Raw genomic sequence first — 18,191 nt, forward strand, 5'->3', positions numbered from 1 at the left:
CTGTCACATTTTCTGATTACTGTGTCTTGCGGCACCTATTGACTGTGAGCGGTAATAATTTATAGGAGTGGCACTCAAACTGTTACAGTTGTAATGAGAAAATGATGATGATAAATAAAATATTTGAAAATATAAGACAGAATAAAATAACACTAAATTAAGTCAAAATTATGATTACATTAAAAAGTAAAATTAAACAAACGAAAATGTAATAAAATATCACCATTATCATCGTTTCCTTTATCACCAATTGGAGCATACCGCAGAGAACGTTAATGCATTAACGCATGCGTACATGCGTAAATATAATGGAATGAAATGAAATGAAATAAAATAAAAGAAGAGAAAAAAAAAAAAATAAATGGCCCCCGCAAGGGCATCTCTCATTAGAGAGTTGACGGGCATGACAACGCCGCGGCCCCTAGTCACGACCCCGCACGGACATCCCTCACCGAGGGGTGCTGGAAGTAACGACTCCACGGCTCCGAAGTTTCAGCGAAGAAGAAAACATACCGCTAAAATGCCTAACATGCCGGCTGTGTGAATGCATGTCTGAAGGACACAGTTAACCCAGAAGGAAATCTGTAAACCACCTGGCAGAAGGTTTAAAATGCAAGAGGAATCTAATGATTGCAGCCGAGCGAGGATATTCGCTCAAGTGTCGGCAGAAGCCACGGCTGCCATCGAGGGCTCTGCTCATCGACATCAGATAGCGGAGTCGCCAGTGGCACAACAACACGAAAACCCCAACACTGCGACAAGTGTTTCTCAAGTTAATCTTGGGACCACAAGAGCAGGCCGTGTTAGACAGCGTATTCAATGGACAACGGAAATGAATGAAAAGAAAAGAAAAGAAAAGAAAAGAAAAGAAAAGAAAAGAAAAGAAAAGAAAAGAAAAGAAAAGAAAAGAAAAGAAAAGAAAAGAAAAGAAAAGAAAAGAAAAGAAAAGAAAAGAAAAGAAAAGAAAAGAAAAGAAAAGAAAAGAAAAGAAAAGAAAAGAAAAGAAAAGAAAAGAAAAGAAAAGAAAAAAAAAGAGAAGAAAAGAAAATGAAATGAAATGAAATAAAAGAAAATAAAATAAAATAAAACGAAATAAAATAAAATGAAATAAAATAAAATAAAATAAAATAAAACAAAATATAATAAAATAAATTGAAATCAAATAGAATAAAAAAATAAATTAAATAAATTAAAATAAAATAAAATAAAACAAAGTAAAATAAAATGAAACAAACCAAACAAGATAGAAAGAAATTGATAATAAATTAAATTAGTAGAAAATCATTCAAAAACAAAATTGAATGATTAATTTTGTGCCACCCTGTATGTATAATTGGCGCTTACCCCCTTTTGGGTGTTTGGCCGAGCTCCTCCTTCTAGTAGTGCCCTGCGTCTTGAAGTTTTCCACCAATGGTGGTACCTCCAGGCCACCTCCGAACGGCAGATAGTTTTTTATGCGAAGCTTCTTCATGGCAGAAATACACTCGGGCAGGTTTGCTATTGCCTGCCGAATTCTCTGCTGACGTAGAGCGACCACTATTAGAAAAGACCTTTTCTATTATTTAATGTTTCATGTGCGAGGTTTCGAACCCGGGCACTACCGAATATAATATAATACTATATAAAGAATCAATATTTCTTTTAAATATGAATATTTTTTGACTGTATTCAAAAATTGCAAATGCATACGTAAAGTATGTACCAAACAATCTAAAAAATTATAAAAAACATATCTTACGAGTATAAACCAATAGATGTTGCTCACCTTGTTGTTGCTGTTCTCGCAATTGTTGCACACTGAAATGATTCATACGTACTCGTACATAGACCACACCAAAAAATAGTTTTTAGTCATTACAAACATCATTATGTACATAATATAAGCACAGTTAATCCTACTGAAATTTGTTGTTGTAGCTGCATAATACCAATATTTTCTGGATATGTTTTAGTGTGACAATCCATTAAAACGCCATTGTTATCGTTCAGGGGATGCGCCAGAGAAGATTTACAGAGCGTGAATTGTTTTAGCAAAGAGGAAACTAAATGTTCCGTTCGTCCTCTCATCTCTTCCCCTCCTTATAAAACACATTTGTAAATTAATTGTAAATGAACACTGGTAAGTTACATTACAGAGCACACATACAGGTACTTATATATATGTATGCAAGCACATGCATATAAATACTTATTGTATCATTTTTACTGTGTAGATTCAAGTTTTTCGAAACAATTGCACTATTTAAATGGCTTATTCAATAAAAATAATTCCTATATTAAAAACAAATAAACAAAAGCTTGTATACAGCGACTTTGCTGAACAAAGCGGAACTACTGCTCATTTGAATAAATTTAATAAGTATGCAAACACGACTAAGAATAATTATGCAGGCATACTTACATTAAATATTCATACATACATACATGCATACATACATACATATAGATACATACGTACACATGCACATTAGATGCTATGCTACATAAATATGCATTAAATACTTGAGTATAAATTTTACTTTCATTGCGAATATAATTGCTAAGCTGTGTACTATTCAACTTGCCGCAGGTCGTTGCCAGTTGCCTTGAATTCATATTGCACGAAATATACGAGTTAATCCACGCCCAATCTATGTATTATTATATACCTACTTACATACATACATGCATATGAATAGGTATATTGACACTTTCAAGTGAATGGTTTAAAATTGAGAAATATTTTTTCTCAGGCTTAAGTGTGTAATAACAACGTTTTCAAGTGTAAAGTACTTTTGAAGCAGTGTGGCATTGCCCGCCAACCGATTCGTGACGCCCACTTTAGACTTACCAGTGGTGCGCAATAGTAAACGTTTTGCATCAAACATAATTTCTATCTATTAATTGCGTAATTACAATTAGTCATAGCGAAAATTATACAGTTCAATATGTTTGGCATTTTAATTTATCTATTTTTTGATATTCCTTTTATTATTTAATAGAGCTAGCAGACCCATATGAAATAAACGTAAACAGTGATAAACTCCAATTGGTATAAAAAAAAATATACATATACATGCATACATACATGTCATTTAGTTGTGTGACTTTCGTGAGGGGAAATAACTTCTAAGGAGCAAACCTCTACTACTAGTTGGTTGGGACGAACCGTATATATGTATGTATCCGGCCAAAGGCTGTCACCCCAGTAGCATTCCCCGCACATGTATGTATATATCTGGAATGTTTATCCTGCTACAACAACAACAACAATATTCATTTCTTTAATTCATAAAGCGACTACAAAATAGATCAAAAGCGAATCAAGAAAGGGGTTTAAGAGTCACTGAAGAGCTTTGGATTCTCTGAAAAGTAAAGGGTGACCCTAAGTGCACCAAAATTGGTTTCTGCAGCTGAACTGTGAAAATAGGAAAGAAAATAAATATACTCGCATGCCCCGCTCTCTGAGAAAATGGGTGGCCTGCCCGTAAAAAGCTTATTTGTAAAAAGAAAAAAATATACTGCATAGAAAAAAATTTGCTAAAGATTTTGACTTTTGGAAGGATGCAAAAATGGCCAAAAACTCAATTAAAAATGGTGAAAAGATTTTTAGAGGTTTACTATCTAGCAGACCGTTATTCGGCTCTGAGCGAATTTGACAGATATGCCGACGTCATTAGTTTTGTGTTTCACTAAGCTAAAGCTAAATTTTGTGAAACACAAAACAAATGACGTATAATCCAAAGTTCCCTCACATTTTTTTTCACCATACTTAACGAGCAAACCTGGTATCTATCATCCTTGTGCAGGGACCTCATGGTTTGGTGATACTTGACGTCAGGATTGGGAAATTTGCATTCCATGGAGAAAAACGCAAATGTAGATAAATGGATGTATGACCATTTACTAAGCAGTTAACCTATTTCCCAGCTTCCGTTCCGATTTGAGCCCGTTTTGTGAAGAGAGTGCTTCTCCTACCACAAAAGTGTTCTTGCATGTGTGCAAACCTCAAACCAACTGACTTGAAACACACCTTTTATAGGGGTTGGTGACAGTCCAGTATGCTTGACTGCGCTTTGTATGTGTTAGTGCAGTCGGGTGGCGTCGTGACACACGTATTTGTTGTCGGCTACACGTACGATGCTTGATGAAAATCAAAAATTTTTGATATTTTCGTTTGACGCTTACTTTTTTGATCGTGTCGGAGTCTGATGGACAAAACAGCAGTGTTGTATTTAGCATTAAGGTTAGTATTTAGTGTGCGGTTGCCCAATAGTATATTACTCGTAAACGCCTACATATACTAAAAATAAGCACAATCCGTATGAAATATGTACATAAATAACCAAAAAATTTAAAAATTTATATGTAAATGAAATTATTTAAAACTGATACACGTAAGTAATTTAATAATAAAAAAGTTATGAACCCGAAAAACATAAGTTATAATTAAAAACAATAAGTTATAATTAAAAATATCCCAAACTCAAATTTAATTCCCTTACTTAGGCTTTTCACCCACACTTTTTTTTATCTCTTTTCTTCTTTTTTTTTAACAAAACGGCAATAGTTGCAAGTAATAAAAATTCATCATCCGATGACGGCATATTTACTTCTAAATACAACTGTGGATTGATCGCTTTTTGTTTTGAACGTCACTGGGCAAACGACAAGCACCCGACACGCACACATATAAAGTGCTGGACAAGCAATGCTGGACTGTTACCAGGGGCTATTATGGCCTCTGGTGACGCTCCAGCATGCTTGTCCAGCAGGCTTATATGTGTGCGTGTCGGGTGACACTCGTACTTGCTTCGTGTCACACATACTTGTTGTCGGCTTTTGAATGATGAAAATCAAAAATTTTAGATATTAGCGTCAAGCACCCGACACGCACACATATAAGCCTGCTGGACAAGCATGCTGGAGCGTCACCAGAGGCCATTAGACTAAGCTTGGTTGAACCTGAGGAGCTTCTCAAACATTCTCGTGAATGCATGCTGGGCCGGAACTTAAAATTGATGATCTTTGAATTTGACAGTGCGTTGTTGACAGCGAAGGCTTGCAGCTGACAAGACAGCGAATAAATGTGCAAAAATGTACTTCAATAATTTATTTATTAAAAATCACGCATATTTAAAAAAATTTACCATATAATTAAATGTAAATTGAGAACATATCATACCTTGGCCGTGATCATTTTATTCCTATTATTGTAAGGTTTGTTTGAAGATATTTGAATATGTGTATACAGTGTTGTAAAAAATAATAGCACCACTTACCGAGATTTTTCGGTTTAATTATATAAACGTCACGCACAACTATTCGATGAAAAACATGAATAGCAGTTAACTGTCGTTTTTTTAAAGGCTGTAAAAACACGGAATTCATACGACGTTGAATGGAGAATTCCGGACAGAGGTGGGCAAAATAGTTTATCTTTCCATTTGGAAGAGTGTTAAATAGACTCCTAAGCCTGGATGGAGAGGAGTTCCGAAATCTCTCTGAATAGTATACGGGAAATTCTAGTCTTCGCTATCATTTCAGGAAATTAGAACTTTTAGAAAAAAGCGTCTCTCGTTTTTGCGAGCTGAGACTCATCAGCTGTGAATGTACGGCTTTCGCAAGACGCTATTCGACAAGTGATGTGGAACAAAAACTTCAGAAAGTGTCGAATTCATTAGAAGCCTCATAGACTCGCAAGTAAGCATTAGATGTCGCAGTGCACTATGGTTCAATAATAATAATAATAACAAAGATAATAATAGCTGTTGTTTCCTTGAAAATAAGTTCATCTTACTTGGAGCTAAATTTTATTTTAAGTGGGAAAGAGTGAAATTTCATTCCAGCTGTTGGCGGGGGTGTTCAACAATATTTTTTCAAATTGAGAGGTACTCGTAGGTTAAGTAAGGTTGTAGATACCCTCGGGCTCATGGTCCAATGAGATGCCAGTTAGGCAATTTGCTCCGATTTCTTCTAAAACCAATGGAAATTGATCAAAAACTTTAGAAAATCTCTGGTTTCTATATTGATGAGATATTCCAACTCATTGAAGAATTGTCTACCTAGACTGGCTAATGTTCGTCTGGAAAGAGCAAGAAAGTGCCGGAGAAAGTGCAAAATCCTCTCTTCTTCATCTTGACAGCTGCTGCAGAATTCTAGTTTCTGCACGTTTAGCCTCTGCGTGGGTCTACCTATTAGACAGTGCTACATTATCACAGAAATTAGTGTGCTAAGATATAGTTATTTTAGCTCTGTGCACTTAGCATGAAGAGTCAACTGCAATTGGCGGGAAATTATCCCTCAGGTAGGCCCGTCGTGCCACCTTTCGTGCTCCATTCACACAAATTTCTCAAAAATAGGTAGGTTACAGGCCATTAGGAAATCTGGTGCCGAGTCTTGCTAGTTAAGTTGCCCTTCAATTTCCCTCAATGAAGCGATGATCTGGAATTCATGTAAAATTGGGGCGAAATTACACAGCCATCTTGTGAAGAGGTTTGTGGTATTTCATGACTACCATAGGGGTTTTCGACTACTTTGTGAAAGATTTTATGACCGCCTGGGCGCCGGCGAAAATGTGGATATCATCTCCAGGTAACGCATTACACTGTGCCAATAGCCACTACAATAGTCGGGGAGTCATAATCTATACGAGATTCTTCATTTCTGGTTCATACAAAATTTTCGCTTAAGCAAAGTGCGTGACTACCATTCGGAGGAGGAGCTTGGCCAAACACCCAAAAAGGGGGTACGCGCCAATTATATATATATATATAAAGATGGGTATACGTATTTATGTATGTATGTATCTACTGAAGAAGGCAGCCAGCACTTTTCCCGGTCATTGTCGATGTACTCAATACAATCTACTGGCTTCAGTGCTGCGATTTCCTGCTGGCAAGATCCTTTTTGCATATTCTACCATTTTTAATGATGATTTTCAAAATGTGAATTTCTCCTAAATGGTTAAAAATGGATATGACGGCAGATGAAATATCAGAGGCCGGTGTAGTTTTGTGTATGAACATTATGCCTTTTTTCAGTTGTAATTCGCCTAGCGAAGTTCTAGTAATCTTACATACTTTTGGAGGGCTGTAAGAGCTTTAGACTTGTTTAAAATGGGTTGGATGTACGAATTTCAAATCCACGGCGGCGATTATCACAATTCAGTGGTACCATTTTCTTGGTTTTTACGAAAAATATATTATGATTAATTCAGTAATGGGGTTGACTATGTTTTAATCACGCTGGCTCAATCATGATTTGAGATAACTTCAAGGAGAAAATCCAATATTTTGTATAACGTGACAACGTCATAAGAAAATACTGATGTAATGGTTGCAATTTTAAAAACAAAATTTTAATTTTATTTGTTTGATAGATATTTTGTATGGATATAGAGAAGGAGGTAAATGGAATCGCAATGGAATAGGTCAAGTTACATTTACACAAACGTGAAAAATTACGAAACATTTATCAAATGAAAGATATGTTCAATTTCGATTGTGTACCAGTCAACAACACTAAGAGGCAACATCATGGATATGCCTTTTTCAAGACACATTACACTCGAAACACCCCCTTTCATTTCCTACTTTTCCTATCATCTTCCTATTCTCAACAGAGAAATGGTTCATTACCATGCACACAGAAAGAAGGCATATGCAAATACAAATATGTGAATTTATATACATATGCGCATATACCTACATACATATATATGCTCACTCAAGCAGGAGAGAGCCAGATGTCGAACGTAGCCGAACGCGGGGACCGATTGTGCCTCTTTGTCGTTCGTTCCGCGCTCTCGCTTGCACTTCAAGTAAGGTAACGACGCATGCGCAAGATAACGGCACATTTTTTCGTGCGTGCAGCCGGATAAATCGAATTATAAGACGTTATCACGTCAAAAATAAAATGTGCGCGGTTGACTATTTTCAATGTATTGGAAACTATATTGTTTGTTTCCAAATGCAAAATAGGATAAAGGAGTTTATGGAGGATAATTAAATGCTTAACAAACTATAAAGGAAAGGACTGATTTAAGAGATGGAAAAAATCGATGTGGTACCAATCGCGCCATCCAGAGCTCTGGTAAAGTTTTTGTGCTAACTTGATTGTTTCGATTTCAATTGAAATTGTTTAATGTTTAAAATAAATTATAAAACAAAGACAAAATTTGTGCCAACACTTCAACTACTAATTTTTTCGCCTTATTTCTTCCTAATCAAATCTGAAAAATATAGTAGTACAGAGTTTCAATATTTCCTATGAAAATTATACAGCAGTTTTACTCTTGGTCAAAATTAGACAAAATATGTGAAAATCGTAATATGGGTGTATTTTTTTTAGCTGCATGAGAACTATCGATATCGATAACTATGATTTGACAGCTAGAATGACAAACTGTGTTGACATTTCTGTTCAATAAGGTTTGACAGGTCATCATGAATCGTTTAATGCCAGAACAACGCCTCCAAATTGTGAAAATTAACTTTGAAACAAAAATAAATCTGTTCGCGAAGTTCGTAGAGCGAAGTGTTGCAGAAGGCACCGAAATGTCAATTTGTAGTTGTTGTAAGTTATTGGCCTTTGTTCTTTGACTACGTGGAAAAGTTTACGCAAGGATCTTGATCACGTGCCCATAAAATCCAGAGCTTGCAAGAATTGAAGCCAAATGACCATCGCTTGCGTCGCTTTTTTGCTGATTGGGCTCATTTAGATTTATTGGAAAAGTAGACAAAAATTGGATTGATCAAATGGGCCATGTAACTCGTAGCCGCGGTGGAAATATGTCGGATGTCATATTAAAAAAATAAATGCCATAAAATTATGTAGCAGATTATAATAAAAAAAAACTCATTCCAATAATATTTCTATTTTGTATTATCATTTTAAAGCTCTCAAGCTCTTAAAATGCTCGACACAAATAGGAGGAGGAGAAGATGTACGGGCCTATTATTTTTATTTTTTTACTTTTATTATCATATTAAGTTCTCAAGCTCTTAAAAAACAGCTGATAAAAGAAAAACCTTAAATGAATGAAATAATAGAAACTATAAGTACACAAATTAAATGGAAAGGAAATTTTATAAAAATAGTATATATACAGGGTCCGGCACTCGAAGTGTAACCAATTAAAATGGCCATAAACTTAGTTTGGAAAATTACTTTTATTCAATTCAAAGTAAAAAATGTGTGAAAATAATACAAAATTAAGAATTAATTTGCTTCTGCTCGATATGACCACCTTTTACCTTGACTATGACCTTGAGACGGTCCAGAAACGAATCGCAAGCTGCCCGAATGTGACTTGCAGGTATGTTGGCCCACTCGCGGGCAATAGCTTTTTTCAGTGCCTCGAGAATAATGAATCTTTTAGTTCGGACTTTGCTCTCCAAAATGGAACAAAAAGAATAATCCATCGGATTCATGTCTGGTGAATTTGGGAGCCATTGTGTGGACGTTATAAAGTTCGGAACGTTGTTTTTTACCCATTCTTCTTCGAGCTTTGTGAGACAGTGCCGAGTCCTGTTGAAACGTCCATGATCTGCCACTGAAGTGTTTGTCTGCCCACGGCTTCAAAGCAACCTCCAGAATACTTTCCCGATAATATTTCGGATTTACCTTGACGCCAGACTCGATGAAAACGATTGGAGAGCGCTCATCTGCGATTACAGTGGCCCAAACCATTACCTGTGGCGGGTGCTGCTTCCTGGTGGCCAAGCAAAGGCTCAAATTCTCGAATGAACGGTTCATGAAATAAACCCTTCGTTTTGAGAGTTTGCGAATTGCTCAATTTGAAAAATTGTTTCGTCAGAAAACTTAATGTTCGGAGATTGACCGCTTTCGGCCAAGCGAAGGAACTCTCTCAAGTCTGACTTGTTGCTGTTTTGGTGTGAAATCAAGCGGCTTTTGATTCTTGTAAGGCTTGACTTTGAGATCGTTTTTCAGTATGCGGCGGATGCGACGGTCAGATATTTTCAGTTCTTTCGCCATTTGATTCGAACTTCGTCGGGAATCTCGCTCAAGTCGCTTCTTCATTTTTTGAAGCATTTCACGTGACGTTGCAGTCTTTTGATGACCACCTCCATGACGTTTCGCGATAGTATTGTAACGAGTAATGGTGCGATAAACAAAAACTTTATTTACTTTAAGGTGCTCGAGTTCACGAACAATCGCTGGTTGTGATTTTCCACCCAAATATAATTCAATCACATAATTACGTTTGAAATCCATTACAGATTTTCTTTTTTCGCGTTTACTCTCTGCCTGTGCATCAGCTGCGCGAGCGGTCTGAAGTTGGCGACACTGATTCAACCCGACTCCGAACGGCAGATATTTTTTATGAGAAGCTTTTTCATGGCAGAAATACACTCGAAGTTTTGCCATTGACTACCGAGGGGCGACCACTATTAGAAAACACTTTTTTTCTTCATTTTGGTCTTTCACATTCTCTCCGAATTCCGAATGGTAGCCACGCACCAAAACCTTCGGCTACGGCGGCCAAAAATATTACACTTCACTTATTTTTCCCAACACTGTATATGTATATGTATGCACATATTCCATCCATGCGTATTATAATATAAGTAAGGCAAAACGAATTAATTGAGTACTGGCTTTATAAAATAAAATGTCGATTCTGACGAATTCGGCTAAGTAGTGTGGAGCAGAAGTAACCCAACTAGCAGAAACGCTTACCGGCAGCGTCGTTCACCACCTTCAACAAAACACTGTAAATGTCTAAAGTTGGATTTTTGTTTATGTATGTTTGTATGTATATATGTATTATGCATTCGAGTACATACAAGGAGTTATGTATATATGTGCGCTTGTGCATTGGAGCCACCTGGCGTTGCTGCTATTTTATACATATTTAGATATGTATATGTACATATGTATGTATTATATATATGCACTATTATTATATGCGTTACATGAGTTCGTACATAGGCAACTAATAGAACTCAGCAACAACGAACGCTCAGTCGATCGGAAGGAGGCTTGTTACTTCGCACAAATTCAAGATCAATGGTGGGTCACACACAAAACTCATTTAGGCAAAACTCAAATGGTAGGTGATAGCAGCGGCGACGGTGGAGATGACAGCGGCGCCACTAGAAATGCTGCTGGCATTGCTATGCTGCTACTATTGCTATTCTTGTTGTTACTATAGATGTTATTGTTGTTGTTATTGTACCGTATCTGTTGCTGACGATCATTGTTATTGTGTACGTTGCTGATGTGAATATTGTTATTCATAGTGTTGTTGTTGTTGTTTGCAGTGTTGTTTCTGCAACTACTGCCGTGGCCATTGCTGTAGCCATTGCCACCAATCGTTACGTCCAAAAAGCGTGAATAAGATCACTTCTCACGTAGAAAGAAAAAATACTTCGTAGCAAAGAAAAGGGGAAAAAAACAAAAACAAGAAATAAATCGAGAAAATGTAAATATTGTTTGTACTGAATTCAGAATTTCCACAAACACAAACACAAGCAAATATATATGTATATTATATTATATATATGTATGTATGTGTGTATGTGTGTATGTGTATATACAAAATATATTTATTCAGCGAACTCAACACGGCATTGTTGCTGGCGCATTGATCACAGCATTGTTGTAACTGCTGCTGCTGCTGCTGCTACTGCCGCTTTTGCTGTTGTTCTCGCTGTTGCCTACGAAATTCTACAATTTTGGTGTTAAACTGAACGGATTTATGCAGCGAACGCATCAGTACAAAATCGACTTTAACAACGTTCAGTTGCGAAATCTCGAGCGTGTAATTTTTCGCATCCACAATTCGTTATAGAGATTCGCAGAAAAGCGGTTCACTTTAAGCAAAAATTCGTTCATTGGTATAATACTTTAGTCTTGATAAACTTCCTCTTCGACTGTTTTGCGCTTGCAAAAAAAAAAAAAACAAAAAAAAAAAACAAAAATTCTCTATTGAAAGCAAAAGTATTAGAGAATTCGTAAAAACACTGAAAAAAAATTAAATATATGTATAAAAAATTCAAACGGCGAATTAAAACAGGGTCAATTGTATCTGCGCATGCCTGAGTACAAGTGCACTTAAACAGAGTGTTAGCGTATATGCAAAGAAGTTTCGACGTGAAGTTTGTACACAGTGAAATAGTTTCATAGAATAAAGCCCTAGTATTTTGGTAGCAAATTTAAATAATTTAAATACATTAAAAAAAAATAAAAAATTGCTAAAAAAATCGGCTAGAATTTAGTATAATGTCTATCGCTTTGGAAAAAACGGTAAAAAGGGGGTGATAGAGGGGTGTATCCCCATCTTAAAACTGAAAACAGAACCTGCCGGAGGCTTATAGTTTTTAAGTAATTTAATGTTAAAGTTCTATAATTTAGCGAAAAGTTGGTGTTGCCATACACCTGAAATGAAAACGAAGTTCGCACGCAGGGATGTTCAGTGGAAGGTTCATTGTAAAACTGCAGTATTTTTTGCTGTAATTTAAAGTTGAGAAATAATTTTGAAAATAAAAACATACAACTAACTCATTTAAACTTAAAAACAATGATATTAAGCGTATCACAAAAAACAGTATTTTTGCGTGGAACTCCTTATCGCGTAGGCGGCCTTCGGCCGCGCTTCAAAAAAATAACCCTCATGAGTCCAACTCCGGCTACGCAATCCACCGTATTTTTGCGTAGAGCTCCTTTTCGCGTGGGCGGCCTTCGGCCGCGCTTCAAAAAAATAACCCTCATCAGTCCAACTCCGGCTACGCAATGCACAGTATTTTTGCGGAAAACTCCTTTCCGTGTTAGAACCATTGAACCCAAAATTAAAACGTCATATGCGTGTATGTAGTAAGCAGGCACAATAACCCCCATTCCCATCATTAACACTAAACTCAAGTACTTAATTTTTGTTTTCATTTGCAGGCATCCGGCAACACCATACTGTTGTAATTCCAATCTTCTTCTTGTTCGCGCTTAAAATTGGAATGTGATTGCATAGGCAAATGAATTTGCATTTAATTTTAATAGATATAATTAGAATATTAGCATAAAAATCGGTAAAAACACGCGTGGGAGTGTATATTTGGTGAATTTTAGTGAAATGTTAAAAAATATAGAGTGTAATGTGGCAAATTATAGTGAAGTTCCCGAGGGCATTTTGAATGTAAATAATTAAAAAATTATTATTTCCCGATTAATTTAAAGTTATAAAGAGTGTTCCTTAACACCTCACTAACATCTCCACCAAGTTTCATTAAAAAAAACATTATAGTTTGCCAGAAATTCCAAAATAGACATTGTTCTAAATTCCAGCCAAAAAATCATTTAATAAAATAGTTTTGCGTTAATTTTTTAATTAAGAATTTTTCAAAATTTCCCACAGCTAAGTGTGCAAATTGTTTCAAGTGCCCAATCGTACCCACTTAATTTTTCAATCAATAAATATTCAAACGCTCCCACGTAGGCTATTGAAAATCAATCAAAGCCTAATATCAACAAATAATTCAACGAAAATGAGGGAGGAGGATCTCATTATGGCGCGCGCCTTGGTGGCCGAGCAAGCAGCAGCGGCGGCCGCAGCCGCAGCCGAGTCATCGGCCACATTAACTATGCTGGGTCCACCCACACTCAGTCAGCAGCCATCGCCTGGCGCTTCACCAGCACCTTTGCGTCGCACACGTGTTGCCGATTTGATCGAGAAACGCAATCAATTCAGGTGAGTCGTTGAGTGGGCGGTGCGAGAGTACTCCTTGGAAGGATATTAGCGCAAGGCATTTAATGCACAGGGGTAGTTTATTGATATGTGCATGTGTCTATATATTCTATATATGCTTGTGGCAGATGATAATGTGGCGCTGATAACACAGGCCGACAAAATTTAACCAACATTCAGACCCAGAAACCAGACTATATATTTCCGAAGGTTTATGATGCGCTGAATCTAAATCTGGCCTCAGAATTGCTCTATCAGCTCTGGTTTTCGAGATATCCTAACCTAAAAGTGCAAAAAACCCCATTTTTGCCCATATTTGAGGTTATGTAGCCTTGCAGATGTTTTCTTTCACCAAAATTAAAGGATGGCATCTTTAAATACAATCCTTCTTTTTTCAAATGGCGTTTTGTTTGCTCAAATATCATTTTTTTTCGCAGAGATATCGCATTTTGAAATTTTCATGTTTCGAAATTTTCCTACACCTGAAAATCGATTAAGATAACATAGACATGATATATTCGATTGCTAATTTTCTTGAATTGAGTCTTATTTTTCTTAAAATTTTGTCTCACACCATAAGTGTGCTGACTCACCACATCCCTACACTATCTAACCTTTGGGTACCGAGTCACACACAGCCCTAACCCCTAGAAACCACCCCTATCATACCGCGAGCAGGCTAACCCACATAACCGCAAGCAGGCTTTCCCACAAACTCCAAATTTACATACTATTAATCCATATATTTCAGGCCCTCAAACCCAAGAAAATTAGTAACCGACTATATCATGTCTATGTTATCTTAATCGATTTTCAGGTGTAGGAAAATTTCGAAACATGAAAATTTCAAAATGCGATATCTCTGCGAAAAAAAATGATATTTGAGCAAACAAAACGCCATTTGAAAAAAGAAGGATTGTATTTAAAGATGCCATCCTTTAATTTTGGTGAAAGAAAACATCTGCAAGGCTACATAACCTCAAATATGGGCAAAAATGGGGTTTTTTGCACTTTTAGGTTAGGATATCTCGAAAACCAGAGCTGATAGAGCAATTCTGAGGCCAGATTTGGATTCAGCGCATCATAAACCTTCGGAAATATATAGTCTGGTTTCTGGGTCTGAATGTTGGTTAAATTTTGTCGGCCTAGTTCCATTAAACACGAAAGATACGATTATCGTAAAAACTCAAACTAATAAATTAATTTTAGTTATCAATCCGAATTTTGCATGGACAGAGAAGCAGATATTAGTTTAAATTATTTCGGATACTTTTCCTTGTAGACTAGTGTAATTCAATTTACAGCACAATTATTTTTAACCCTTAACGGTCCGGATGTTTTTTTTATACGATAGGAAGTGAAAATTTGTACTAAGCTTACTATGCAACCTTAGTCCCGGTGTGAACAACAACATAAAAAGTGTTTTCCGCCGCATATGTGACTGCTTTATGACGGTATTTCGTTAAGGGTTAAAATGAAGGCGTATCTTTTAAGGGGTTAGGGGTAGTCAGAGGCCCGAAAAAATAATGATCTTCAATCATTTTTTTTGCTAGACAATTGCTTTATTTTACAAAAATAAAAGCATAGTGTTAATAAATACATCATGTTTCGACTTGACTTTAGCAAAATTAAAAAAAAAATTAATAATTGTAAAAGTTATCGCTGTTTGTGTGGAGCCCGTTGTCCTTGGAAATTAATCTAAAATCAATCGGATAAGAGAAATTAGTTTTATTAATAGATAATCTTGTGCCTGATCGAAGCTTTTTTTCAAAATTAACAATGTGATGGCCTCAGGAAATATTTTTCAGATTTTCGAGAAAAAACCGACAATTAATTGTTAAAAAAAATCGAAATATTTGAAAAAAAAAATCCTTTGATCATCACTAGTTTTTTATGTTTTTCAAAAGTAGTAGACATTTTATTGAAATCTACCAAGCGGGTTTTAAGTTACAGTGTTCACCAGTTCAAAAAACCTAGTTTTGAGAAAAACGCATTTAATGTTTTGCCATCGATTTAAGTAGAGTTATACGAATTATTTAATTACTTACACAGTATCATCTATAATGCCATATAATAGTTCTTCTGCCGTCGTAGCAGCTTCTTAACAGCAGCAGCTCAACAATAAAATCTGAGCTGCTTGCTCTCGAACGCTCCGGAGCGGCCGAGCGCCCTTTGTTAATTGTTGAATAACTCGGAAAGTATTCGTCGGATTCACTTCAAATTTTCATACAATATTTGTAACAAAACAAATTAAAGTTTTTGAAAATTCTGACTACCCCTATACTCTTATGACGGCATTTGTCCGTTAAGGGTTAATACCAAGGCGTATCTATTAAAGATGATTTGTTTTTTTTTTCTTTCGCCGTGTCCATATGGCTGTCAGCTCAGATCGAAACAAGGCGAATTTATTTTTTTTTGTATTTTGTCAATGCTTTGCTTTGACAATCAAATATACAAAACATTGTTGTTGGTCTAGTGCCACCACCTTCACTGAATGCGCATTGGTTAATAAATGGTTTTCCAATAACAGGTATTATTTTGAATAGCCCGCAATTTCGGGAGATGTCACTTTTGAAGCTGCCATTTTTTAAAAAAAATGGAACGATTCACTTTTAAAAAACGCATTGAAATTATTAAAATTCACTATAAAAATGGTGAAAATTTGGCGGAGACGGTTCGTAAAGCTCGAACATGTTTGGGTCATCGTGAAGCACTTTGTCGGACCGCAATACAGAAATTGGTGAAAAAATTCGAGCTGTTGGGACAAGTTAGTGATGTGATGAATAAAACTCGTGCACGTCGCTCAAGAACAGCCGAAAATATTGCTGTTGTAGCCGAAAGTGTTGAACAAAACCAAGTTTGCCCATTCCTTGTCGTTCTTTGGAATTAGGCATTCCACAAACGTCATTACACCGTATTTTGCATAAAGATTTAGATTCTAAGGCTTATAAAGTCCAGTTAACACAAGAACTCAAGCCGGCCGATCATCAACAACATCGTGTCTTTGCTTATTGGGTCGTTGAAATGCTTGAAAATGATCCGGAATTCCATCGAAAAATCATCTTGAGTGATGAGGCCAACAAGCAAAATTGTCGGATCTGGGGCTCAGAAGAGTTATTGTTGAAAAGCCTCTCTATCCTCAATGTGTGACTGTATGGTGTTTTTTATGATCCGGCGAAGTCATTGGACCTTACTTTTTCAAAAATGAAGCTGGAGCAACAGTTACTGTGAATGGATTGCGCTATCGAGAGTTGATTAACGATTTTTTATGGCCGGAATTGGATGGTCCTGATATGGACAACGTATTTCAAGAAGGCGGCGCTACGTGCCACACAAGCAATGAAACCATTGACCTTTTACGGGAATAACACCTCTTATTGGAAAACCCTTTATTATGTCTTTAAACCGATTTTTAAAATTCTCTAGCTTCTGTTCTACCACACTTTTTTTTATAATATGCTTTTTAGAGAATTTTTCTTCCTTAAAATATGGAAGTAAATAATTTTTTTGTACAAGTTGGCGCTGTTTCACCCCTCACTTATTTTTCTCCCATATCACAATTAGTCATCCAATTTTGTTTTTGAATAACTTTTTTACTAAAAAATAAAAATGATTTTGGGTAATGAAAATCTTGATTTGAACCGTCCATTGTTTGTCTCTTTATATATTGTATTTGACAAATTCGCAAATGCACAAATTGTACATCTTACGATAGGGTGATTAATTTTGCGCCACCTTGTAGATGGCAAGGCATCGACTGATTTCTTTAATAAACAACTGTGTAAACTGTAATAAAAAAGCTGTTGCTAGTTTTAATTTTTTTTGTTTTCGAAAGTGTAAACGTTCAGTTTGATTCTGGCAAACTTATAACTTGATTCAAATAACTACCTCGGCTGGCCCGGCAATAGCTGATCGCGTTATTACAATTTCAAAAAACCTTGTTAATCCTTTCTGGTTCTTTCCCACAAATGACTTTAGAGTGTATCTCCGTTACACGCATAACATTGGTCTTTTGTCCTCCGTAAGGTCAGACTTTTCGGGCCAGACTTTGAACATGAATTTAACATCGACTTATGTATATGAAAAAGGTTACTCGATCAGGACGAAAAAAGGCCAGACTCGGGTGCCTAACCGAACGTTTTAAAACAGGTGTTCAACGGAGAGTTAACGGTAAGCTACACAAAAAAAAAAAAAAACGAGTCTAATATCCACTCTGAGGCAAGCAATTGAAATCTCCAACCGTCACGATTTTCGCACTTGGGACACAAAAGATCGATTGGTTGTTAGCTTAGGTAACATGGAGGGTCATCCTGCTCAAGCCAAATATCACCCAAATTCATTTCGTCAATTTCAACAGGCCATTAGGCCACGCGTGCTATTTTTGATTTGGTTGTGGTGAACTTCAATGAAGTAAGAATATCACTATTACTCCTTTGGGGATGGAGCCGTTCGACAGGCGAGCGTCGCTGAGGACGAGATGTTTTGGAGTGCGGAGTAAAGAAAATAA

General features: G+C 36.3%; 1 protein-coding gene across 2 annotated transcripts in view; it reads left to right on the forward strand.

The window, feature by feature from the left end:
* The first annotated feature begins 11,729 nt into the window (after window positions 1-11,729).
* Window positions 11,730-18,191, forward strand: part of LOC128867896 (NAD kinase) — an 87,717-nt gene continuing 81,255 nt past the window's right edge. The window contains exons 1-2 of one of the 2 annotated variants that reach the window (XM_054109485.1): window positions 11,730-11,843; window positions 13,355-13,687. In XM_054109485.1, coding sequence (XP_053965460.1) covers window positions 13,485-13,687 — 203 coding nt within the window. In that variant the 5' untranslated portion in view covers window positions 11,730-11,843; window positions 13,355-13,484. Of the gene's footprint in view, window positions 11,844-11,928; window positions 12,153-13,354; window positions 13,688-18,191 lie in introns of those variants that run through there. The other variant, XM_054109484.1, reaches the window with a different exon arrangement.

The sequence above is a fragment of the Anastrepha ludens genome, chromosome 6, assembly GCF_028408465.1.
Source record: "Anastrepha ludens isolate Willacy chromosome 6, idAnaLude1.1, whole genome shotgun sequence".
NCBI lineage: Eukaryota > Metazoa > Arthropoda > Insecta > Diptera > Tephritidae > Anastrepha > Anastrepha ludens.